Genomic DNA, 27,689 nt, shown 5'->3' with positions numbered 1-27,689 from the left:
CCAATAAATTCAGGGATAGCACAAATTATTCTTATCTCAGTTCATCGTTTGTTTGAGTAGTGAAATGGATTTTGAAAATTGGAGTGCTCGGAGTTATGGTTTTCTTCTGATGCGATTCACTGGTCTCTCTTTTTTCCAATTTCCTGGCTTTAATTCATGATTTGTCACAATTTGGGGTAGTTTTGCTTAGTTTCTTTGCACTTTTTGTTCTTTTGCTTTTGGTTGTGTGGGGGTGGGGTTGGTTGGTTGGTGTGTGTTTGTGTGAGGTGGTAATAGTCCTAGACTACAGGCATATTAGATTGTGGCTCTCATCAAGCTGGTTGATATTTTAGTTGTTTCCTCCCTACCCCCAACATAAGCACATTGGAAAAACAATTTATTTAGATGTCTGCATATTAGGCAGCATGCAGAAAGTAAGGTTAATATAAGGGGGGCCATGAAGACAGAGATTTGATCTCTGGGCCTTTGATCATCAGCCCAGATTTATGTAAGGAATTTGGTTTAGTCTGCCTGCTGACATGAGTCAGAATATTAGGGAAGATTACCGGTCTTTCAGAAAACTCTTTCCTCTGCCTCCAAAAAACAAACAAGGGAATATCTCTCCAGCACCCAAACAGAAAAACAACTCTGGCAAAAGGAGAAGTCACTCAAAGTAGCGCAGTGCAGTGTGGAGCAAAAACCCTGAGCTATCCCTAAAAGTGTATATGCATTTGTTCCACGTGACATAGCACTCGGTGTATGTAGATACTACTTGGGACTGCTGAATTAAAATCACTGCGTAGTCACAGTGAGCATTACATCCTAGTTATAGTTTGGGAATTTGAGGGGTGACCTAGCTGTATTAATTCACACATAATGCCAGAGTAGAAGCCTCTAACTCAGAAACTCCGCCCAATGCTTCACTGCAGTGTTGACATGCACAGAAAATTGCGTCATGGTTGTCTAATCCAAATCTCCCCCACTGGCAGCATATTAGAAAGCTTTAAGATTTTTTTTTTTCAGTATTTCCACATTTCCCACCGTTGCCTCAAGGAACAATGGAGTGACGTTGAAAAGCAGAAATTGAAAACTAGCAGTAGTTGTCGTGACCCAGACTGGATCATTTGGGGGTACAGCTTGTGTCACCTGAATGCAGTCTCTAAACCTGTGCCTGGTCTTTTTTTACACACTGAGGTGTGACCCACGGTCTTGGTCCCCCCACCGTGGTCAGATTACCTTTACGTGTGTACCAAGAACTCTTCTGCATGGAAAGCCAGGTGCCCGGAGAAAGACTGGTATGTGTCTGTGTTGGTCAAATGAGCCCTGACCCAGAAAGTGGAGAGTTCTCCCAGGTGTGCTAGATGAAGTAGATGCAGTGTGTGAGACCATCAGCTGGACAGGAATAGCCAGTTCTTAAGGCATTCAGCGTTAGCACAGAGCAGTTGGAAGAAGGTGTAGCTTCCCCCCACCAGTTCTTTAGAAAGAGATTTGTGGATGATTTCCGGTGCTGTCACTGTGCTGTAATGGTATCAATGCAGCAGAGTGTGATCGAGAACCCCCGCAAATCCCATTACTTTCCTTTTTTAAAAAAAAAAAAAAAATTTCCACAGATGGAAAAGATTAATGTGTTTATCCTTTGCTATCTGAACTGCATTCACAAACATAGTACAGTATTGTTCTGTTGTATGGTGGTGACTATTTGGCATATATTTGGAAATAATAGGTATTTTCTCTGTTACTTGAACATCCATACTTCAGCAAAAGTAATTGTGACTGAAGAGTACGTGACTGCTATCCCAAAGAAATGACCTTATCTAGTAGGTTATGGGAGGCATATACAGCTATACGAGCTGAGACAGGTAGGGCTGATTCTGGATCAATAATCAAAGAGAGGAGCTGGGGAAATGTGAAGCGCATCTCAAGTAGTCTGTCTGTCAGAAGAGGGGTGGTCAAGGTCCTGGGGAGGGCGGTGAGGTCAGAGGACTTGCATGGGAAAGGCTGTGAGAGAATAACCAGAGTCTCTGGAGGGAAGGGAAAAGAATGAATATGATAACGCCTTGTGTAGTCCTGAAACTTATCTCTGTCCGCAAACCTGCAAGCTGTTCAAGACAGGGGCTGTCTCTTTCTCTTTGTTTGCACCAAGCATGATAAAACAAGATTCTGATTAGTCTGTCTGGGCATTACAGCAGTATAAGTAATGAGAGGACTGAATCTTCTCAATGTGCTTGTGTTTATAGTAAAACACGGTTTCAGTCAAGAAAAGATGCTCTCCCTTTTAATTTTACAGCTGCTTGCGGAGGACTCCTGACAAAGCTAAATGGGACTATAACCACACCAGGGTGGCCCAAAGAGTATCCTCCAAACAAAAACTGTGTGTGGCAGGTGGTTGCCCCGACGCAATACCGAATTTCAATGAAGTTCGAGTTTTTTGAGTTAGAAGGGAATGAAGTAAGTAACTGTGAACAAAGAGCTGCACAATCTGTTATATGCTAAAGAGTTTCACAAGCATTCAAAAATAGATATTGTCTTATAAACCCCTCGCTGACTGTTCATACACTGACAATAATCATAGATATTCTTTTTTTTCGTTTTGGGACTGTTTCTGGATTCTTTCAAAACAAACATGGAGAGAATAGCTCTCTTTTACATATCATCTAAATGTATATGCATTACAAGAAATTTAAAAGAAATGTTCTCTGCTGACTTTTTTTATCAGCAAAGTAAAACAGAGCAAATGGCTGAGGCATATTGGAAAGAATTCAAGAGAAGAAAATCTGGAGAAACCAAATCATCTTTACAGACTATGACTACAAAGAATACACATAAGCTGTGATTAGTGACAGAGCGAGGGAGCATTTAAATCACTTACAAGTATCTCATGAGGGGAATATTTTAGAAGGAGCAGTACCAGAAATAAGGCAAACATGGCAGTGTTTGAGCTGGGCAGCCCCTGGAGGCACAGGGGATCTCGTCCCCAGGTGGGGGAGAGGGGTAGGGCAGAGCCCTCCATGTGGTAAGGGCTGCTCCCTATAGCTTTAAACAGAGTGGTGGGGGTTGCAGTGTTTTTTGCATGCGAATCAGTAAAATATGGGTTTCAACATCAACTTTTCAGCCTCTGTTCTGCTTCCTAGGCACTGCTTTGTCATACCACTGAGTTCCCTTGCCATGCTCTAGCCATAACGTGCTGTAACCATCAAGTTTATCTGGATATTCTTCACGTGGCGTTAAGAACCCAAATCCCAAGACATTATTTCTGATTAAACAAATTTGTAGCGACATATTTGATATGAGGACGGGCCATGTTTTGGGCATGAGATCTGAAGTGGCAAAAGCTGGAGATTAATTTATAACTAAGAAATAACCCAGCCGTAGCTTCTCCAAAACATCTCAAAATTATTTGTAGAGGCAGCAATGTAAGATTTTTTTTTTTTTTTTTAAATAATTTGGGGTGGGTTCTAAAGTCCATGAAATTCCAACTTTTCATGATTTATATGTCACACTCACATCCTGTTATCATTATTAAAAGAACTGTGAAAGGTGTAATAAAAACTTACAAATCCCAGAGAATTAAGATTTAATTGCCATTTGAACAAATCATAAAACATTTTTCTTGCACTTTCTTGGAACTTAAGCCAGATTTGCCAGGAAGACACCTGGGGTGTAATGAAGTTAAATCAGTTTTCTAAGGTCATAGAAGACACGTAACTTAAGCAGATATGAAAAATAGATGTATAAAGTTTTTCAACATTTAGAACTTTGGTTTGATCCTCTCCTGTGCTACTAAATCTCAGTTTTATACTATTAAATAGTAGTACTAAGAATGGTACCTGTGAAAATCAGAAGAAACATATAATATCTAGAACATTCTAATATATTGTCTGAGTGCAGACATAAAATGTATACATTTAGCAAATGCTCTAAATTTTGTTTTGTTATAGGAGTTCTATTTAGGACCAAGTTTAATATGTCTTTTCCAATATTGCAATTTTAATATTTTACATTTACATTTTACAATTTTAATTTTACATTTAACTTGCAAAGTTTTTTTAAATATAGTGTAGTATGAAGGAAATTAGACCTATCTGGAATTACATTTAATTTCTAATCTAAAGCTATGAAACCATCAAAACTCACTACTGATGTATTGCTGAAATTGCTGGGATTTATTAACGTTGTGAGATATATTTGAAAATCACATGTATTAATATAAATTTATCTTACAATTAATATAAATCAGCATGTGACAGTAACTCAAGTTCTATGAATCTTTGTGTTCTTTATATTGTATAAAAGTAGTTTCAACTGAATTAGTCAATTTCCAACTCTGCAACATATGAAAATTGTTCCAGTAACAATGAAAATTTAATCTACATCTAGAATGTATTATATTAAAAACAATTGGAAATGTTGACAATCATTTAATATTTCATAGGGAGAGAGAGCAACAAAGGCCAAAACATCCTTTTCTATAGTTCTCCCCTCCAGCTTCCCTGACATTTCTTTTTTGACTAGAAATTGCGATTTATCAATGCTTGGATTTAATGGACAATCTAAGCTCTGTATGAATCCTCCTGGCCACTATTTTCTCTTAAGCTATTAATTGCAGACAACTGGGACATTTTTGATTAAATGATTGATAGTTGAGCCTAAGAAGCTTAGAAGTTTTTGGGTGGAAAGCTTTAGGTTGACTAAGGGATTATGCATTGAAAGTATTATCACGAGTAATAGACCTTGCATAAGGCTTTTTTATAACATTATTTTACTTTATTTTTAACCTTTTAATGAAAATGACATGCATCATTGTCTCATTGTCATACCGTTGAGTTCCCTTGCCATGCTCTAGCCATAACGTGCTGTAACCATCAAGTTTATCTGGATATTCTTCACGTGGCACTAAGAACCCAAATGGCAGGACATTATTTCTGATTAAACAAATTCGTAGCAACGTATTTGATATGAGGATGGGCCATATTATAGCTATGCTACTGTTAAAGAAAGATGTATGGTTTTAATAGTGAAGATTTATATATTTGTAAATAAATGAATATGTCTCAAATACATTATAGTAAAAAATATTCTTGTAAGTTTCTAAGTGAAAATTAATATTTGAAAAAAAACCTATGAGATGCAAGCAGTAGAAGGTTCGTAGGTTCTGGGTATGTGGTTTATAGCACAAAGATAGCTATAATTTTTAGGGTGAATATTTCTAGATTTTAGTCTAATGTCACTAGAATTTTTACTTTTTAAATTAAATGGAAACATTACTAAGCATCTTGAAATTTAGATACTAAACACAGATTAGTATCTATCAAAATATTGTTTTGAATGTAATGCATAGTATAGCTATGCCTTAGTGACCTTAAAATATTCTTACACAAAATCAGTGAATGTATGTAAGCATTTACAAATGTTTTCAGAGTCAAGGAAAAGTGAAAAAAGATATTATTAATCTATTATTAAACAGCATATACCAATCAGAGTTCTTGCATTTGTAAACAACTTCATGCTTTTCTTTTGGTTAGCCAAAAAAAAAAATTTTCTTTCTTTTCTCAGGTTTGCAAATACGATTATGTGGAGATTCGTAGTGGCCTTTCTTCTGATTCTAAACTACACGGTAAATTCTGCGGTACAGAAGTGCCTGAAGTTATCACCTCTCAGTACAACAACATGCGAATTGAGTTCAGATCTGACAACACCGTGTCAAAAAAAGGCTTCAAGGCACACTTCTTCTCAGGTATAGAAAATTACTCGTGTGTACCTGTGAGCATAGAGTGACTACTATATTTTGGTATGAAAGTGAGTGGCCTTTTCCCTTCTAGTTTTCCTGGTAGCTTTGAATTTGTTTTATTTGTATAAGCATAAACCGCTCTCCTGTCTTAAAGTACTCTTCTGAATTGTAATGTCTGTAGAAACTATATGGAATGCAAATATATATATTTAAAAAACAGCAGAGGCAAATAAACTTTATGAGATACAGAGGAAAAAAGCAAATTTAGTAAGTGTTCCTAAATTTCAATTAGATTTCTTTTATCCCAAGTTTTGTTGCTATTTTTTTCAAATCCCAGCTGTAATGTGAAACGAATTACATACTGTGTACACTTGTATGTTTTTTCACTCAGGTCTCTTAATAGGTCTCTTAATGTATTGCATTAGTTATGAAATTACCACTTTGTGCTACAACATTTGTTTAACATTATGTGTACTTTCTTGCCAAACTTTACACTACTTAATGTTTTGCAGAAGAATAGAGTATAAGACCTTGCTTTTGCAAAATTGTCTTGTCTTTTTAGTTATGAGTGTAATTTCACTGAGGCAGATTAGAGCGATGGAAGTTTATATCATCTGAGGACATGTATCGTTTAATAAAGTTAGACATGAGTGAACATGTGAGCAAGTCGCATGCAACACGAGTGAAGATGTGAGGAAATGTTTGCACAACAGTGGTCTGTGCAATTACTCATTGAGACTAGATTATAATAATCTGGCTGTGGCAGAATACCACCTTGTGTTAGTGGTGGAATTTTGCTTAGTGTTTTTCTTGTGTGTTTACAGACACACATATGCATAGGTATGTTATCTTGTGTAAAACAACAAAACAAAACCACCCCGCCCGCCCACCTCCCCAAACAGGAAGTCATCCAGAAGCATTTGGGATTTTAATTCTGCCCCAAGTTTTTTGATAGCAGTTAAAAATCTGAATCTGGAGACTCCTGATTATGTTGTTTGCATGTAGCAGAATGTATTACCAGGCACTGTTTTTAGGGTTTTTCTGTTAAAGTATTTTATCAAAGCTGAAATGAAAATGGTATTTCATTGGTTAGCTTTAATAACTGATAACTTAACTATGACCAAGTAATAAGAAACAATATATCGTATAAGTGATGTGGTTTGGAAAGTCAGGAAAATAACTGTCAAGACAAACAGTTTAGACTGTCAATGTTTTCTCATTATAACTACTTTGATGTTTTTCTTAAGCAATTATGAAAGATGAAAAAAAGTGTTTCATCTCATACAAAGAAATTAACAAACATTTTACCTCCTCTAGCACATTTTTTTTCCTTCTAGTAAACACATTTCTCTGGTCATATTCTTTCAGATCCATCTTTACATATAATAGCACTTTTTACTTTTAAATTTACTTTTAAATTTACTTTTAAATTTACTTTACTCTTCTCACTTACATTAGTGAGAAGCTTTCAAGGTTTACTCATTATTTGTAGTAAATACATATATGCACACAACAGAGCTTCCTCCAGAAATGCTTACACAACTAGTCATTTCATGTTGGCCTAGTAGTGCCAGCAGGAATTGTCACATATTTTGACTTTTTACAAGAATAAGTATTGACATGTTCCAGTTCTAAAAATAGCTTTGTGATTTGTGTAAGCGCTGTAGTTGCGAAGTTGTGTTTTCTGAACATGCTGAACATTTATACATTTATAGTCAGTTAAATTTTGGGTTTTTTTAAAGTGATAGTTCATTTTAACAGATTTATTTATTTATTTATTTTAATGATTGTTTAAATGAATAGAAATGTGTGATGTGTCCTGGATATAGTATATATCTAATCCCTTTCAAGGAAAGACAGTTTGATATAAATACTCTTCTAGTCTGTAAGTGTATAAATTTATTGAATGCTTCATAATGCATTTCTGCCATAGTCTCTTATTTCATATGAGTTCAGATACTTTTTGTATTTTATTTTTATTCTTTCACGGTTCTCTTCCAGTTGTTATCATTTCTAACAGATTCTATTCTTCTATGTTATCTGACTTTCCCCTTTTGACAATATTTCCTCATCAAAACAAAAACTTTGTAATGCTTGAGACAAATCAAACTTCTGAACTTAAAGTACCTAAAAAGAAGTTGTCATCTCTGAATAATTCATCAGACAAAACTGTCATGGCTGTCAGAAAACACTATAACTTTCTTAACCCTGAATTCCTTAATATGGACATAATATACTATTGGTCTGTCAATGAAGAACAAACTTAAGACTTCAAGTATTTTGCCTTTGGGAGTTGATAGCTGATCACTGTTCAGCTAATGAAGTGGGGTTTTTTGCCTATTTATACTTTTCTTCAGAATACACTACTTTTAGAATGATACCTGTGGAGAAAGACTTAGTGCTAGTGTCTAAGATACTTGCTGGAAGTCATTTAACAGTTTTATTAATTGAATCACAATAGAAATATTTGTAAGCACTTAGTTATAAAGACATATATCGTGAAAAAATCAGTAATGAGTAAAACACTGCATCTTGCAGTCTGTTCACCAGTAAAGGGCATATACAATGCTCAGCAAGAGAGACAGGTGGATAAGTCAGATTAGTTTGAAGATTAGGAACAGTAATGTGTTCCACAAAGCACAGCCAAAGAACTTTTTTTGCGACTCTTATGGTGGTGAATTCTGCAGCCACGGCTACAGTTGAGAAAGCATGGCCCAGCTCCAGCTCAGATGACAGAAAGCAGTTTTTTGGTGGTTGGAAACTGCTGTGGTAAACTGTGAAAGCAAACAGTGACATAGGGCAACAGATGACCTGCATTAGGAAGGTATTTATGTTGATATAAGACAACATGTAATTACATTTTTGGCTGTAAAATGGTGTTAACAGCCAGACAGGTGCTACTGGAAAGCGAGAAAAACTTTTTTTTCAACATTCTGAAAAATTTACATTTGATGGGACAGTTCTGAAGAAAACTCAGTTGGGAGCTGTTGCAGGGATCTAGCTAATCTCCAGAGACACTCTTGTATATTTATAATCGAGTTTCTTGGATAAAGAGAAGAAACTAGGGAGTCATGATATATTAATTTTTTTAAACTTTTATTAAAACTTTTTGGAATTGGGTATTAGGCTTCTAAACTAAAAGCTTCCAGTAATTAGGTTTTATTCTTTCTCCCTCTCTCTTTCTTCTGTCCTCCTCTCTTCTGCTCTTGTCAGACGACCTAATGCACTCTGCTGGGCTCGTAAGACTAGAGGAGTGTAAAATAAATCCATGAATTTACTCTAGGGAGGGAAAAAGATAACAATAATATATTTTTTTTTCTGTGATGTTTCCAGGAAGATAGCATAATCATTTCTTTAAATCAGTCTTTGTGTAGTGGTATGATTAATAGCCGATGATAATATGTCACTAAACTGCTTTCATTTATCATAAGTTTTAGAGTTACTTCCGTGTTTTAAATAAATATGATTCTTTGCATGATCATTCAAAACATACATGGTGTTTGATGTAATACAGAAATGAGGTTTGTTGGGACTTTTTTTCTTGGGTGATGATTCATTGAGCAGTTAAAAAGAGAAAGCTAGAATGTTTCTAGCCTTGAGCAAATCTGTTTTGGAGCACAAACTCACCTCTGGTGCCATCCTGGTACATTTTTTTCCACAGACAAGAAAGCTGCCTGCAAAGAGAAAATTTTTGTTTTTGAATCTTGCAAGGACTTGATACAGGTCCCTTCAGGCCGAGTACGTATTGTTCACAGACTGGTGGCCTCTGAGGGTCTCAGAGGTACGACTATTTGTCCTCTGAATGATTCAATCTAACATTTTGTTGAGAATGGATCTTTCCCTGTTCTGAGTACTGATATGAGAAAAGAAAGAAAGTATCCATTCAAAATGGGGAGACTCATTTCCATCTGTCACCATAACAAATGGCTTTGTTTTTACATGGCAAAACATTTGTTCCTATAACTAATACAGACTAATTGTTTTTTCATGAATTTTGAAACTGGGCAATCAAATTGACAGAAAGTCTGTTCCGAATTATGAAGTGTGAGGAAGGCTGGTTCAACAGTTTCATCCTTGATTAACCACGTACAAGTAATTGTTGTGTTTAAATGTGTTCAAAAGCTTCTCCTTTCTGTCCATTGTTTTATCTCTGAGGAGGTCCAACACGGGACTGTTTGTTTATGTACTTGTCTCTTAAGAAATTATTTTACAGAATATAAGCTTATTTACTGTTAAAATACTTTTCAGTATTTTCACACAGTTTGGTAGAAGATGAAAATGGACACGGCTTTTATTCAGAATTTATGTACCTACTCTGTACTTGAAAGCCTAACTTGAATGCATTTTGAGCTTGCCTTCCGTTTATTTTGTTGTTTTGGTAGAAAACTACAAACTAATGCTTAGGAGGGGAAATATTGAAGAATTTTGTTCATATTATATCTAATTTCTCATTTGCTTGTTACTATTCTTCACTTGCAACATGGAATTTGTTTATGATAGTGCTTGTTTCTGCAAAGATGAAAGATTAAAACTTTTGTTTGAAATTAAATAGATTTACTACCTCAGTTTGGGACTTGCATTGCAAGGTGCATAAACAGTGAATTTTGGAGCTTTTATGCTTCTTTCATCATCAAAATGACAACTAGTATAAGCCTTTGGATGTATGTTTCTGGGAGCTACCTGTGGTTTTGACTGTTTCTTAAACTTCAAATCTGTTCACATCTGCAGAAAGCTTCCAAAAACTTTCAGTGCAAACAGATTTGAGATTTACAGGACAAAATGCAGTGGATGCTTGGGTTTGACTTGCAGAATTTATCTATAAATGTACATTATCATCATGTATTATAAGTAGAAGCTGATTTTTATGGAAAGAACTGCAAGTCAATAGGTCAAGTGTTGCATATATTTTGGCAGATAAAGCTGATGTGTATGCAATTATAATGCAAATTTCCTTTGTTGTGTTACTGAACATGAGCGTCAGTAAAGGCAGGGGAAAAAATACTTAAGTAAGACAACAAAAAAAGGCTTAAATTATCCATAGTGGCTTGTAATCTGTAGAAATTCTTACTGTGCCTACTAAAGTCTGAAACATCGCATGTTAGCTTGTTTGGAGATAACACTCACTGCTGCTTTCCAAGGTACATGAGGCTGAAGGGGATGCATGCTCTGCATTCCAGCCCTGCAACAACTGGACCTCTGGGATGACCACAATTTCTTTGCTCTTTTTCCTCCTCTCTTTTGCATGTTGAAATGACACAGTTTGTAAGATATAGCTTTTTAACATGTGAGTGTGGGTTTTTTATATTTATTTATTTATTTATATATTTATATATTTATATAGGTATATATTTGTATATCTCAGTACTTATATATATGTGTCTATACATATATATAGGTATATACATGTGCATACGTATATACATGTACGTGTATATATATGTATATGTCAGGAGCAGTCTGCCTTTTTTAAATGGACCAGCCTCACCTAAAATGACAGCAGCTGAATGACATAGAAGGGTGGCAGCTGAGGCCCCTTGCTAGAATGACAGCCTGTTAATCTAGTTTGGCTTTTTTCCATGCAATGAATTTGTAGCTATTTAATGCAGGTCATATTTCCTCCTCTACTCTCTGCTTTACTTCTAACACACTAAAAGCTCTTTTAAAGAATTATATGTTAATAAACAGAACCGCATGCTATATTGTAGATCTCCTTGAAATAATTAATGGTAGTTTCTTTTGTATGTTTTTCGATGAAATGTTTTTCTTTTTGTGATGTTCTGTAATGTCCAGATTCATTAAAAGTAAAGCACACTGTCACTCTGCTGAGAAAATAAAAATCAACTTATTAAAAAAGTTTATGTTAAATCCTTCCTTTCTTACATGTTTAATGTGCAGAGCTTGAAACCTTGCTTGGCCTACATGTTCCTTTCAACATACTACCATTAAATTGTGGAATTTGCATAAAGTTGGAATACTTTATGTGTTGTCCATAAATTACACTCCTGTTGTTTACTGGAATAAAGCTGTGGATGAGATATTTATGAAATTTTACCAGCTCGGTCACTTGAAAGAGTAAACGCTGGTAACTGTCTTATCTCCTTTGATTTAGCTTGTTTGTTTTACTAGTGTTCCTCTCCCCTAGGAACTACCCCTCACTTCCTAGACAGATGAGACAGACTATTTGTGCCATGGTGCAAGGTTGCAGGCTGAGCAATGAGTGGCTAGAACTAAGGTACCATGAAACTGCCATACTGAGAAGAGTGACTGTGTCTTAGTTTATCGTTTTCTGGACTCAAACACTGTGATAACCTTTTTGTTTTTGGTAATGAGGACTACTGCTAGCTCTGATGCTCACCCAACCTTGTTGTGTATTTCTTAGACAAGGATGAGTGTTCGAAGGACAATGGTGGCTGCCAGCACGAGTGCATCAACACAGTAGGAAGCTATGTTTGCCAGTGCCGAAATGGATTTGTGCTACACGAAAACAAACATGACTGCAAGGAGGGTAAGTAGTAAGGTATTTGATCGGTTGATTATACAACTGTCTTACAGAAAGATCTCTGCAGCTCTCCTTCCAAGGAAAAGAAAGGAAAAAGAAGGATCTTGGTAATGGGGGCTTAGACATTTGGGCTTAAATACTCCCCCACCCCCCTTCCCGTCCCCTCCATCCCCAGCATTTGTGTGGCTGAGTTTGAGGTCCACAGGAATGCAGTTTGGAAAACTTGGGATCATTGGCAGGGAGTGCTATTTTTAATAGCGCTGTGAAGTGTCGAACATTTAAAGCTGTGATAGAGTATTTATCTAATGCTGTATTAAACACAGGGATAGAGTTTCTGGAGAGAAGCTTGGTAAAGTTGTCATTTGCTTCTATCAGTAGCAGTTAGTTTCCTCACCATCAGGTTCAAACAGTATCTGCCCTTTCTGGGTTTATTTTAGGGAACATATTCAGACAATCTAAATTCCAATCAAGTCCCTATGCATCTTTCTTCCTATTTGCTGTCTCAAGCTGCGGCTACCTCCAAGAAAACAGTAGGCTTTGGGGCTTAAGTAGAATTTAAGTTATCTGCAAATGAACCTCAAGTGTGCAATATCACATGAGCTACTGTAATTTCTCAAGGCTGTATTCTAGCACGGATTTAATTTGCGAGTAAAAATGTGCCCTTTGTGAATCATTTGCATTATCACTGGTGTTGGCATGATACTTGCCTGCTCTAGAAGATTCCTGTTGAATAATTCTCTGACGTTTATAAAGCCATTTGAGATTGTTAAAAAACTAAATACAAAAATGAAACTGGTTTCTTTCTTGCTTTCTTTAAGTTTTAGTTCTTTGTATTTATTCACAGAGGTGTACTTCTGGTGATTCAGTTATGATGTGAATGACTAAGCTGTTCTTGCTACATACTCACAGTTTAGTCTTAGCTGTTCTCTAGTTGTATATATGTCCGTAGAAACTGTGGTTTAGAAATCAAAATGATTGCTCTGTAACTGCAGTATGAAAATTAGCAAGAAGAGAGAAAAATAAATTGTTCAAGAAATATCATTTGAAGTTGGAGTAGCAAGATTTCTCATATGAATTTTCATACTTATTTGTATGTAGAATAGCAAAATATTTGATTAAATTTTAATTTATGTGTACTCCTTTATACTTTTTTCCAAAAGAAGTGCCATCCATTGTAACCCACAGTGTATGTTTCACAACAGTCAATAAACAAGCATGCTGGGTTAATGGCCATAAAGTGTTTGCCAAAGGGGAAGAACATGATCGTGCACACTGAATGAACGTGCTTAGTTGTCTTCCTAAAGATCATTTCCCTTCAGCGGGTCCCCTGACAAAAAAGAGTACTTTTCTGGTTACCTTTGACTGCAGACCCCCAGACTAACTGATGCTATCACTGTTGGCACAGCTGAGTGTGAACAGAAGATCCACAGTCCCAACGGCATCATCACGAGTCCCAACTGGCCCGACAAGTATCCCAGTAGAAAGGAGTGCACGTGGGAAATCAGTGCCACCCCCGGGCAGAGGGTCAAATTGGTGAGTTTCTGCCTACCCTTCCTTTTTCTCTTTTCTTCCACCAAACCTGCTTCTCAAATGACTACTCAACAATACAAAACTGTTACTAAACTTTACTATCAGTTTGCAGCCCAGAGGTAAACTGTTTTAAAAATCTGCTGACTCCTGTCCATTCCTGGCCAACTGGCTACTCAATATCATAGAGCTGTAAATTTAAGTTTGTGGTGATTGTAAATACTCTGGACAGCAAAGGGCAGGAGGAATAATTTTCTCCTGTCAGAATTCACTATATCATTGTTGCAATTCATAAAATTTGCACAAAGTTTTGACAAATATGGCAGAGGCCATTTACGGAAACTCCAATATAAAAATAAGCAAAATATGAACAGTCCTCTCCACACACCTTTTGCATTTCTGTTCTCTACTTTTTGAGGAGGAAAAGAAGATGCAAAAAACAAGAATCTGGACTTCTCATTTAAGAGTGGCTCCAAATTTTAACATAAGTAGAAGAGCAGCCTAAGTAAGTTAAGTGACCTTTGTGTCCAGCGGGCTCAGGACAGTGCTGGTGGCTGAAGACAGGCTAACAGAGCTTAAGGAGCTTTGCAGATCTACTGAGGTTATCTAGCCTCTGTACAAAGCCGAAGGCACGGACCTGCCCAGGGGGCTTTTCTGCTTTGAGATCAGTCCCCGTGTTCCTTCAGCCAGAGTACTCAGGGGACAGCCACAACAAAAACTGGCCTTACATATTTTAAAATCTGATAAATTGATTTAACGAGTGTTTTGGAGCAAATAAACTTAAGAAGAGAGATGTGTCTCCTTCAGAGAGGTAGAAGCAATAGCGAATATTGATGCAGGGATGAAAGGGATGTTGTCATAACTCCTGACCTTAACCAAAACCATAACCCCTGTTACTGATGCTGATGTGGGATCATCTGTTGATCCCTGTTGACCAGAAGTAAAATAGTTAAACTGTTCTGGGGGATCTGGAGGTTGCAGAAAATGAGTAGTGTGCATGCTCTGTCCATTCAAAGGATGAAAAACAGGTTTTTGATTCAGGCAGCCTTCCTGCTGCCACTTCTGAGCAAGCCTTCTTCATCCTGGCTGAATAAACCAAAGCCAGCCAGGCATGGGCATGTTACTGTAAAAGCTTTTTCAGTACTTTTAACCTCAGCAGGCAAACTTCCAGCATTCAGATTTCTTCAGTGAAATATCACATGGTCTGTTTCAAAAGAAAAGGTTTTTAAATTGGAAAAATTAGGCAGAATTTTTCTAGATAGAATTTTCAAAAATACCCCCATGATTTAGTCTGAAATCCACTTTTCTGTGCAAGCCAGTAGGGTCAATCTACTAAATTCTGTGTGTATAATATCTTTAAAGTCTGTCTAGTAGAGCAAGATGCCATATCAATAATATTAATACCATACTTCCACTACGGATAAATATTTTTTCTTGGACTTTCACACTGTATTTATGTTTAGTCCTCACAGTTTACTTAGTCAAATTGAACAAGGATAAAATTGATTTCTTCATGGTAACAAACCACATGAATTGTGAGGTTGTGCTTCATTTTTCAGGAGGGGTATGTGTACAGAAACTAATCTTTTGTTGTGATTGCTCTCACTCTGATAATCATTGAAAAGTCTCTTCCTGAAAAGGCTAAAGTTAAGCATTTGGTGTAATTAAGAAGCCTATAAAAAAATGGATATGCACTTCAGAATTTTTAAATGAAATGTGTAGATAAAGATGGCTTTGAAAATGTTTGTAGCAGAGAGAGAGATTTTCATAAGCTAATCAGCTGGATGTTTACAAGAGACAGACTTAAGTGTCCCGTTCAGGCAGCTATCCATAAGTGCCACCAACGTATCTACTCAGTTGAGTGCTATAGATAGAAAGGGCTGGATGTTCAGAAGCTGTATGTTACATTTCTGAATACCATTCCCACTAATGAGACTACCAAAATGGGGACTGTAGTCATGGTGGGGTAGGTATTCAAAAGTATTTGTCCCAGGAAGACAGAGTGTGATTTAATTATACCAGGAACTTTATTAAATCATCTGTGAACTCTGTTGGCACTAAATAATAGAGAGAAAGTTAGCAGCAACTATTTAGTCATGTTCAACTTTAAGGAAATTTTGTGCCAGTTCTACTCTTTCAAGCTGCTCTTAGTCCACTGCTGGGAACTGACCACTTTTTAAAAAAATGAGATTGTCTCTGGGTGTTTTCAAATATTAGGCATTTTGAGCTTTTAAAAGACTTAAGATTTGCTTTTCCGGTGTGTCTTACGGTTCATGGTGAGAAGTGCTTCCTAGAAAGTGATCTTTTGTATTGATGAGAAGAGAACAAAACTGATATAATTTTCCTCTAAAAGAAAACGAAGTTCTGCAGCCTGCTCTTGGATCACATCTATTGCTCCTGTTGATTCCAAGTTGGCTTGACTCAATTCTATATTTAACTAACTCCCTTACAGTTAGTCTCGCAGCTTTCTGGGGTTTTTTTAATCCATCAGATTTTATTTGGGTATAAATGACAACACGTACTTGGCATCATAAAAGTAGGATGGCTGACTACAATTTAAGAGCAGCAGGAGGGACTGCTGTACAGCTGTTTTCACTGCCTCTGCAGTTTCATTCCCTTAATAAAACCCCCAAACTTTCCTGTGAAATGAACCTACATCCACTGCATCATGCAATCTTCATTTTTCGCAAAACAAAAGTGTTATTCTGAATATTCCGGTTCTTTGGGCAAAAGACTTTGTTAGCTCTTTATATATTCTTTAGGTCAGCTGTAAGTATAAATTACCATCACATTTCACACTGGCTAGATTCCACAAGGGATTTGGTAGGTCAGATTTGCTTTGGTGGACCAGGTAGAATGCATAATTATGATATTTGCTCAGCATTTGATAGTTCAGTTTTATTCCTTTTAATTATTGCTTCTTAATCCTTTAGTGTTTTTTTGGTTTTCATAAATAGTCAGCTATGTGACTACTCATGCAAGCATTTATACTTAGTGCTTTTATACTACTTTGTTGAGCAAAACAGATTTTGAATTTCACCTTAAATTGTAGGTTATTTCTTAAAATTCACAAAGATGTGTATGTATATTGCCTTCTCAGTGTTTACTGAGAAGAGGAGATGACTGGATTTTATCTTTAGGTTTCTGGTTGAAATTTAGCCCTGGTCAAAAAGACCTCTCTGAAATCTCTTAGATGTCCCCTTGAAATAAATTTGTTGATACCAGTCCAGTCTTGGAAGGCAGTCTTCCATATTCGAAAAGCAGGTATTAGCTGTATGTGTTTTAGCAGTTTCTGTATGTTTGGTATACATCTTTGGGAAATGCCTTTGGTTGGACACTCTGAGTTTGAGAAATCTAAATTCCAAAAGTTTTTAAAAGTAAGTTGGCCAGGCTCTGCTCCAAAGCACTTGCAATTTACAATTTTTAATAGACATAAATTTGTTCTTACAAGCTGCCATGAGCACTAAGAGAGGCTGAGAATCCCTAGGAGCTCAGAAACTAGGATAAATGTTTTGAAGTGTAGAAGAAACATCACAGATTTGAAATGAAGTAAAGTTTGTGATCACTGTGTTTAAACTATGGCAGCAATTTGAATCTTCTTTGGAGAACTGAGGACAGGAAAATAGTCTGCTGAAGTTTTTTAATAAACAATCAACAAAATTTTTTTATTTTTCACTATGATTTCGCTAGCAAGTATGTGATCTTAGCAAGAAGGGTGCAACCTGAAATATCGTCAGTGTTGTAATAATAAAAAATAGATCTCTAGATAATAGATTAGAAAATGTAACTTTCATGCATAACCATTCATGTGGAAAGGTCGTTCTCGAAGGCTTTAGTTGCAGTGTGAGGTAAATTTAAAAAAAAAAAGGGAGGAGGGAGCATTATGAATGCAGATGTTTCAATCAGTCCTCAATTATCTGAGGAACCAATAGATTTCCTGCTTTTTGTTGTTTTGAATGTTCTGTGAAATTTGGAATTATCCTACAAATGGAACAAATTCAACAGAAAAGTCACAATAATCTAGATGTAATATGCTGTTACGGACATTCACTGGCTATAAAGGTTCTAATCCCTTTCTATATGAAGGATGATGACCTCTTAAAATTCACTCTCTTAGTTATCATTCCACTTTCTCAAAATCAGGATGTTATTCAAAGGCTTGTAGGGGCAGTAATGCAAAATCTGTCATCTTAACTACATCTACTTTTATTCTGAAACATACTATCAGTACATATGTACCATATAAGTACAGGAAATACAGTACTACATTGAGTCATTTTGTTTTTTTTCCCCCAGACCTTCAATGAATTTGAGATAGAACAACATCAAGAATGTGCTTATGACCACTTGGAAGTGTTTGATGGTGAAAGTGAAAAATCACCAATTCTGGGACGCTTATGTGGCAATAAGATACCAGATCCTCTTATTGCTACTGGCAACAAAATGTTTCTCCGCTTTATTTCTGATGCATCAGTTCAAAGAAAAGGCTTCCAAGCAACGCACACTACAGGTCAGAAAATCAGGATGTACTTTACTAATAACTTCCCCTTTGTTCTTTAGTCGAAGGCATTTCTTTTATAGGAACGGGATGAGTTAACAATAAGACAATGTTACAACTAAATCTAATGAAACCTTAAGAACAGTAGGAAAAGTCTGAGATTGCAGAAAGTATTCTCTAATCTTTTAAACATTTCCTTCTCCTTCTTTCTCTCTTTCTCTTTGTGTCTCTCTCTCAATTTTCTAGGTAAATGATTAAAAGACTTTGAATCAAAATCCGATAAAAAGATATTGGCATAGAAAGCCTAAGAGATATTTCTTAAGGTTCATGCCATTAGTTTGTAAAAGATTCGATAGCTTTTCATTGTATTTGTAATGGCAATACTTCACTGGGGCATGTGATGCACCTCCATTACTTTCCTGTTCTAACTTAAACAAAAGTCTGGGTCTTGTGTAAACAGCTATTACTTTCCTGTAGAGCTTAAAAGGAAAGACAAGCCAAAGAAAAATAAGAAAAAACAATACTGAAGACCTTCTTAAGACTGTAAGAAGATAATCTCCTTCACATTTACCATTTAATTTTGTTCTTTGGAAGAAATCACTGAAATTAAAAATAGTGTTTTGCAATTACATTAATAGATTTCTTGGGACATTTTCACAGCGTGTACTTTATTTCCCTGAAGTTGCTTGGCTTACAGTGGCCCCTAGTGCTGAATCTCTGAACTTCCAGTGCTTGCTGTAAAACAAGGGGGTTTGGGGTTTTTTTTGTTTTCTTCTTCAGACATAATGTCTATCTTTACTTTCATTCTTATTCATCCAGTATTTGGCAATAAATATTAATGCAGAAAATATTTATAAATATCTGTGCTAGTACATAAGGTTTACTGACAGGTAGCAATTATTAATAGAAGATAGTAATCAAGGTGATTATTCACTGTTAATACCATTTGGTATTACCCGGAGTATTCATTAAGTTGATGTGTAGTGTTCAGCTAACAAATCCTCGTATATCAATGTTAGCATTTTCTCTTTTTTTCCTTCTGCTTTTTAAGAATAATTCTAAAACTTTATTAATTTAACTTCCCTTTCAGAGAAAGATAGTAGGCAACAGTATATGAACTATTCACTCTTCATGATCTGGGCCTGGAAAGTGAAAAGTTTAGCTATCTGTAATTCAATTTGTTTTTCTTGTGGGAAATCCTCTTCTACAAGCATGCCATTGTTTGCCTTCCCTACCGCAGTAACCCCTTCCCTTAGATGGAAAATTAGATAGAAATGGTAATAATGACTCATTTTAAAATTACCTCGGGGTAAATAGTTAAAGGTCAGAACTCTTGTTAGAAACAGGTGTTGTAAAACTACTGTCTCGTTTATTCTTCTCACTTTTAATTTGCAGAATTGGAGCAGTCATTATATTGAAAGAAGTTCAAATTTATATTCCCTAACTTCTAAAGGTTGCTAGTTATGATATCACTTCCTGGAATTTCCCTCATATAGAAAGAGAGAGAGAGAGATATTTATCTGTTGAGTTTTATGTGCCTTAACTGTAAAAACATTCTTAGCATGCATAATAGTGGTTTTCTGAGAAAATCTGAAGAATAGAATCTGCCCAGTTTTTAAGAACGTTGTAAAAATTAGAGAGGACATTTATTTCTGTCAACTGCTGTTGCACAAACTGCTCGCTAAGTTGAACAGCGCATCACCAGCACGTGCTTTGAGGTACCTTTTGAGTGAGAGACAACTCGGATCTTGTAGCCTTTTCCTGCAGTCTTGAGCCAAACACAGATGCTCCATGGGAATTTTACCTCTGTGCTTTGGGCACACATGTGAATGAATAGATATCTAACAAGCGTATAGACAGTGGATTGTATTTCCTTATTTTATTTTTTCTAGCAAATAATAATTGAAGGTGTGCAATGGAAGTAGGCAAGGTTGCGCTCAATCCTGCATTGCTGTGCAGACAGAGGGAGAGCTGAGGAAGCTGCTCTCTTCACTTCTGACCTCTGGGCAGAACTCGCTCAGTAGAAGTGTATTACCTGTGTAATATAACAGCAGAGAAAGAGTAACTGGATCATATGCCCGAAGGTGTCTGTGCTGCTGTATTCCTGGCCTCTTCATGATTTAATGGCCTCTTATTCTAGTAGATCCTGATGATGATGTTGATTTCCCTTCTGGACACTTTTTGGCTTGAAATACTATCCAAATACCAACTTTCCATTGAATATTTCAAAAAACAGGATAAAATTGTAGCAGCGGGGGCAATAAAGTTTCAAAAAATAGATTGGATAGAAAGGCTTCCCTAGGTGGAGCAAAACTTATAAAATGCTGTTTTTAAAGTACAACACAGTTTTAGAAAGAGATTCCATTATATTTTCCCTCTCAGAAAAGGCATTTCCATTCAGAAGGAATTTACAAAAATGCTCCTGACAGAACATTAAGCATCATTGCTCAGGGAGTGATTTGGTTACGGTAACACAGGCATCTGGTTCCCTTCTGGATGGCCTCATTTATGGTGCCTGGCCTCCAGCCATTGCCGCAGGAGCTTGCAGGTCTGCTGTAGGTCCTGTTCCTATCTGCCAGCCCTGGGAGGATGTCTCTGACAAGTTTGGGCATCTTAGATGTCACTCAGTTTAGGATCCTGTGTTGCTTCCAAAATAACTATAATAATTCATTATGGCAATGCTGAGTCAAATTTATAATCTTGTTTCACCAGTTCAGACAGCGTGGGTTTAAGCTTGTCCCATCTGTCCAGCTTATTAAAGTCAAGAGACTACTGCTTGATTTGCTCTTATGTTTGTAAGAAGCCTAAAAGCCCCTAGAAAGGTCAGGAACAAGAAAGGGTTTTTTGTTCCTTAGCGGATCTAGAAAAAAATCTTTTACCTAAAGCTGTCAGATCAACAGCATTTTACAAGTCAGACATATTTCTTTACAGTCAGATGTGTACATGGTACCTACAGCTGAGCAGACCCAGCGCAATGGAAAGCATGATGGTCAGTGCAGCTAGGTTAGTTCTGCTATCAAGGCTAAGCAAGCGCTGCTGCGTAGCACTGCTCTGTTCTGTGCAGACCCGTCACAGCCTAATGCAGTGCTGCATTGTGCAGGCTGGACGTAGACTTTTGAAACTACAACTTAGTCCTTAACAAATTTAAAATTTGACCTGTAATTTCTAAAATCAATACTTTATCCTAAAATATAAGGCTATAATCCATGGGAGAAAGGCAGAGGAAAGGGAATTGCCATTTTCTGCTATTGCTAGTACGGCTACAACTTTCCTTTAAGCTTCTGTCCACTGTAGCAAGCAGAGGGAAAAAATGCAGACAGTTCATTAAACATTTTCTCCTTAGCAGATGTTCTGTGTCTGAAGCAGGGAGATGTTCTTACTGTTGGCAACAGTCCAGTCAAAAAAAAGGAAAGTCAATGAAATCAAGAATAGGGAAAAAAAAAAGGGAAAATTGGAATACCGATGAGAAATAACTCTTTGAACTATCTCATTTGATAAATTTTCTTTATCATGTGCTCTTATCTGTTCTTTAAAAGCAAAAAAAAAAATTGAAATTTCAGATTGAACAACAGATCATGCATAATGGATTACTCTACTTAACGTAATTTATATTTCCTGTTTCGATTCCTTCATTTTCTTATTAAGAAAAAACACCACGTTTTTAAAAAATAAGGATTAGCTCATTACTGTCATTAATTCCCAGCTGAGATGTGACTCCTTACAATATAACATTGCAATTGATCATGTTTAGTGTGGGTGGAGTCCATGACACTGAAGTCAAATTCAAATTATCAATTCACCAAAGCTTAGAAATGTTTGAATCTTGCAATTTGTTTCAGGTTATTATAAAATGATCACTTTATTATAGCTACATTTGATCAAAATGAAGATAGAATTATCTGTTCATTTATTTATAAAAATTGAATCTAAACTTGTGAATCTCAGGTTTTGGTTCAAGCTCATTTGCACTTGATGTTTTTATGGGTGCTATAAGGGATGGATTGTTCTTGATGAGAAACCAGAACAAAATTATGCTGTTTTCATTGAAATCTTTGTAGCTGTAAAGAAAAAAGCCACCACCCATCTCTTGGAAACATAATAAACAATGCATTTTTTTCTTTTAAGTACAATTTTCCATCTGTGGTTGGTTGCATTGTAATAGAACTTTTAATTGGCAAATGCGTAACACCTACGTGTTTAAGTTACTGTAGAAGCTGAATTCATTGGCTATTTAGGATAGAATACTGTTTTAATTACAGCTGTTGAATATATTTAGAAAGGATAAAGTACTAGCTGCTGGTTTGTTGGGTTTTGGGTGTTTTTGGTCAGTGCATTTTCAGCAATTTCTGTTCTCCTTGAGCAAACTGGCTAAAGAACAGCTTATTGGACTATACAGTAAGGTTCATTCATATTTAAATTATGAACTTTTTGAGCAGTTATAAACAAGCTTTAAAGCAACACATACATTTTACTACTGTGTACAAATAGAGATTTATACTGAAAATACTGCTTTGGCATAGGGCAAGGGTCTTCAGCTTAGGACTTGCTTCAAGAGCAGGCTTTCAGCTACAAGACTTTCTCTGGTAGTAGCAGCTTTCTCCTGGCCACGATCTTTTGCAGAGAAAGACCTGTTCGCGTCCATGAACTACGCAGCAAACAAGCTAGCGAGCTTGGCAGTGGTGTTTAGTATTGAGCTGGCTCTCCAGACACCGTATAATGGTTAAAGCTTACGAAACACAAGACTTTTGCACTTGATCGCTGACTACATGTGTGCTAGAGCTGATACTCCCCTGCTACTTGCAAATGGTGTCATTAACCCATGTGGAAAGGCTGTCACCACTGAAATGTGGATGCCCCGTTTACAGCACTTGCCTTGCTGGCCACAGGCACCTCTCAAAGGCCTACCTGAAGAATGTCCTACCTCTTGAACCACATTCCTTACAACTTTGGTGTTCCCTGCCTTTTGGTCTTTCACTTGAAAAATATGAAATTTGCTCAAATTTCTGTAGTTATACAACAGCATTTATAAAGGAAAAACTCAGAATGATGGATTTGTGTTCATACTGGGTAGTACTTCACTCTACACCTAGTTTGACTGACCTGCTTGTGGCATAAAAATGCACTCAGCCTGAATAAGGCTGGGCATCTGTGAAAAGAAAATGCTAATTTTCACTGAATAAGCTTCTTCATCCTTATTTTTTTTTCCTCTGTTTAGAGTGTGGTGGTCGGCTGAAAGCTGAAACCAAGCCCAAAGATCTGTACTCGCACGCTCAGTTTGGCGATAATAACTACCCGGTTCAGGCGGACTGCGACTGGCTCCTGGTGGCAGAGCGCGGCTATCGAGTCGAGTTAATGTTTCAGACTTTTGAAGTTGAAGAAGAGGCAGACTGTGGTTACGATTATGTGGAGCTCTTTGATGGTCATGATAAGACAGCTGTGAGACTCGGTCGATTTTGTGGATCTGGGGTAAGTAACCAGGTACTAAAGTTTTTCTTTTTATTTCCACAACAAAAAGAAAAAGAAAAACAGGGCAGAGGAAGGAAAGGGACAAGAAGGGATGAGGTTCAGTTACTACACCTTATAATGAAGATACTAGATTATCTGCTCTAGATTTTTTTTTTAATATAAATTTGCAGACTTGTAGTACAAGCACTCCCTTGAAATATTTTCAACAATAAATATTCCTATCTAGTTTTTGACCAAAGTATTGTAATCTTATGTTAAGCTTTAGGTAGCTGACAGTGGAGTGTTTAACAACACTCAAAAAAACGTTAACAGCATTTTCCCTTACAGAGAGAGAAATGCACTGGTGTTGAAAATTATCACATTAAAATTCTTTGAATTTGAATGAAGAAACCACATTTTGCAGGGGGAGGTGAGCTTTGGAAGCATTTATAATACGCTCATCTACCACTTAAACCTGATTTTAGGAAACAAAGTGCTCCTAAACTGTGTGATTAACATGGACCTTAAGAAAGTCCTGTCATCCCAAATGCATCTCTGACACGTTTTAACTGTGAGACATGGAGGAAATTGGCCAGGTGACATCCTGAAAAGGATATTTCTCCTTTTAGACTTGCATTGTTCTGTTGGCTGCCTGCCTTGAGAAAGTTAGTGCAATGATCCCACAAGTCCTTATCAATTCTTTATATGTGTGCAAATGCAAGCACACTTTCATACATACACTCTTTGCCTAGATAAAAGGTTTGAAAGGCTCTACATGAGACAGTAGGAGCTCTTAATTAACCACATGATACTTTTTGGATTCAGCCACAGTGCTGGATCAAACATCTCAGTCATTCAGACGAGTTACCTGTAAGCTGCCCTTTTAGGGCATTTTTTGAACACTTAAAGATGCAGGAAAGGTGCTACCACTGAACTGTAGGCAATATATTCCAAGGGAAATGCTACAATTGAGCCCAACATCTATTAATTTACACAAAACAGTACTTTTCTTTGCAAGTTGCCCTATTTTACAAGTAGGAGGGCAGCAAACTGGAGAATGGCCTAACCTCAGGATTAATTTTTTGGGTTTTTTTTTTGGGGGGGAGGGGGGGGGAGGAGGGGAGGGTAGGAGCGGAGATGGGGTTATGTGGAATGATTGGATTTTGTTGTGGTGGTTTTGTCTTGGTTCTGGTAAGATATAGATGAATGGCTTCAGAGGTCATTCCAAAGCAAGCACATAGGAAAGATGGAATTAAATAGAAAAGCTATTGAAAGCAAAATAATCCAAGCTGAAGTGGGAAAAGGGCACTGTTAGTATACATTACCATCTTCTCAACTTCAGAAAAAGGACTTGGTAGTTCAGCTGGTACTTCTGATCAATGTGCTTCAGTAATAAAACAGGCCATGAGGGCTATGAAGAGTAAGATGGAAAATAGGTACTGGAATCACTTGTTTATCTAAATTTAGAATATTGTGTATGGTCCTGCCCAGTCATTTACATGACTCCAGAAGAACTATAGAAGACATCTGAGAAGGACAAAAGAATGAGGAAGTTTTTTCTCTTTGTCTCATAAAGAAAGATTGTAGAGATACCCAATAAAAACTGAATACAAAAGAGAAATATCCATAAGAAAAAAAGTGTGAATGAAGGGTATAAATATGCAGAGTGGACAGATAATTTGTTTGTTTATTCATTTATTTTAGCCACCAGAAGAAATTTATTCAGCAGGGGAAGCTCTTTTACTTCACTTTCATACTGATGATACAATCAACAAGAAAGGATTTCATATACGATACAGAAGTATAAAATATCCAGATAGTGTGCACACCAAAAAATAACACAAGAACCTCTATGCCAGAAAAGGAGAGTGAGAAAGAAAGAACGCACAGTGGAAAGGAAGGAAGGCGTGTCTTTTTTTTTTTAAACTGAAGTTATTAGCACAAATGTTTTATATGAGTTCAGTTGAAATGATGACTTATAAGACCAGAGACAGAAATAAAATAAAAAAAAAAAATCACCTATCCCAGTGGAATAGACAAGATGATGATGTGTGGGCTCCATACTTAACTGTCTCTGCAAAGCTTGTGAAAGGACTTTGCATGCAGGGAGAATATAAAAGCTTTTGTTCATGGTTTGACATTTGTCATAGATGCGTGCAGATTCAATCAGTTGCATTCAGGGGAAGTGACCCTGCAGACCATTCTTCCTTCTGACAATTGTATGGTATCCAGGAGGAAAAGCTCTTTCAGGTCACACACTCAAAATACTGTCCTTATATCTAGTTGCTTTGACTTTGTATCCTATATATGGGCTGTACAAGGACTTGAAAGAAGATATGAAACGGGAAGGTCTTCCTGCATTGTTCTGTATTTTTTACAAATTCGTCTGTCATATCAGGTTTCAGTGTTTTGAAACTGGAAAATCCTACTTCTGAAACATAACTGATCTTTAGTTTTACTAATGACTAAGAAGTCTGAACTGTTACATTGGTCATCACTAGTTGACCAATCACTAGTTGACTGAATTTGAACAGTGTAAGCATCTGAAAATGTTTGGTTTACTAGTTAAGTAAGCTATCTCTGATGATGTGCTCTTATTTTGCACTGAACATAGAAAGAGACTGAGATGAAAACCTGTCCCGAATCAAAATCTGTATCCATGAGAAACAGAAATAGTCAAGGATCATCTGAAACTCCTCCTACTGAATTTGGTTTTAGGAGTACATTTGGAACCACTACTAAGCTTTATTTCTTCGGACCTCTTTGTGAATGAGCTAATTGTCTGGTTTAGCTAATCAGAAATGAAGCTGCAGTAGTATCCAAGAGGGAGGTTTCCCAAAGAGGTTTTTTTCTGGGAGTAAGAGTATCTGTGATGGCAAAAAAAGCAAACCAAAACAACAGACCCAGGATTTGTTTGTTATCAAGAGTGAATTCCTATGGTGCTATTCCATGAACATTAAAAACAAAAACAAACCAAGAAGTTTTAGACTTTTGAGCCAACAGCTTGCAGATCATGAATGTCTCACTACGCCTGGCTACATCTGGAGAAGGAAGGCTTTACTGCTCCAAGGGAGAGCGGGTTGCAACAGCAGCGCTAGTCCTGTGGAACAACTACTACTATTGCCTTAGAATCCTCGCACACGGTCAGACAGATCTTCCTGTAGATACACCTCTAATTTGATAAATAATTCGATGACTTGGACATCTTAGCGTACGCTAACAAAAGGATCTTCAAGCAAAACCCCCATCTGCAGAGCGAGATCATCTGCTGTAAATACAGTGACCTGCTTTTGATGTAGAGATATGTTACGTTTAGAACTGAGATATTCTATGTGCTTTAGGCCATACATGGCTTTAGTCATAATGTATATGCATTATGTAAGTATTGTATGAATGAGTGCTCCAGGGGAGTGAGAGGTATTGTATGGGTGAAAATTGAATTGTTTCTTTATGTGCCAAGTTCTATCAGGACCCTGTTTGACTGTAGCAACTTTTCTTTAAAGGCTTCATAGACAGATAACAAGGACTTCTAGTTGGCAAGAATCACGTTTAAACGAAGTATTATGTTTCACTTACAAGAAATATTATTTTGATATCCTTTGATGTAAGTTGCTACTCAGATTAGCTTAGTTTCTGTTACCTTACTATGAACATACATTGGCACTAATAAATCTGATCTTTTTTTATAAAAATAAAAACCAAATGTCTGTTTAGGTGTCTTTGGTTGTTTTAACACCACTATTGCTGCTCATATATTATCGTTTTTCTTTCCAGACAGCTTATGTGTGTAAAGTTCAAAAACTGAGTAATTTCTGTATTTTTATAATGCTACTCCACTGTCCTTTTGTTTGTTCATTTTTCAGGGTGTTTGCACAAGAAGTTAACTGCAAACATTTTCTCCAAGGTCTTTTACTACAAAAATCAGGCAGAAATATTACTATAGTTAAAAAAAAAAAAAAGTATTCTTAACCTTGATACATAATTTATCAGCCACTGGAATACCAGTGCTTGAA

The 27,689-nt window shown here is 36.6% G+C and overlaps 1 protein-coding gene across 2 annotated transcripts in view; it reads left to right on the top strand.

Annotated features, from left to right (window-relative positions):
* TLL1 (tolloid like 1) overlaps window positions 1-27,379 on the top strand; it is a 74,374-nt gene extending 46,995 nt beyond the window's left edge. For both annotated transcript variants that reach the window (XM_075149382.1, XM_075149381.1), the window contains exons 13-19: window positions 2,267-2,427; window positions 5,533-5,713; window positions 12,087-12,212; window positions 13,612-13,739; window positions 18,030-18,243; window positions 23,447-23,697; window positions 25,381-27,379. In XM_075149382.1, the coding sequence (XP_075005483.1) occupies window positions 2,267-2,427; window positions 5,533-5,713; window positions 12,087-12,212; window positions 13,612-13,739; window positions 18,030-18,243; window positions 23,447-23,697; window positions 25,381-25,515 (1,196 nt within the window). In that variant the 3' untranslated portion in view covers window positions 25,516-27,379. The remainder of the gene's footprint in view (window positions 1-2,266; window positions 2,428-5,532; window positions 5,714-12,086; window positions 12,213-13,611; window positions 13,740-18,029; window positions 18,244-23,446; window positions 23,698-25,380) is intronic.
* The last annotated feature ends 310 nt before the right edge of the window (window positions 27,380-27,689 follow it).

This window comes from Calonectris borealis, chromosome 4, assembly GCF_964195595.1.
Source record: "Calonectris borealis chromosome 4, bCalBor7.hap1.2, whole genome shotgun sequence".
Classification (NCBI taxonomy): Eukaryota; Metazoa; Chordata; class Aves; order Procellariiformes; family Procellariidae; genus Calonectris; species Calonectris borealis.
The sequence above is the reverse complement of the archived record's forward strand: the minus strand, read 5'-3'. Positions and strand labels throughout refer to the sequence as shown.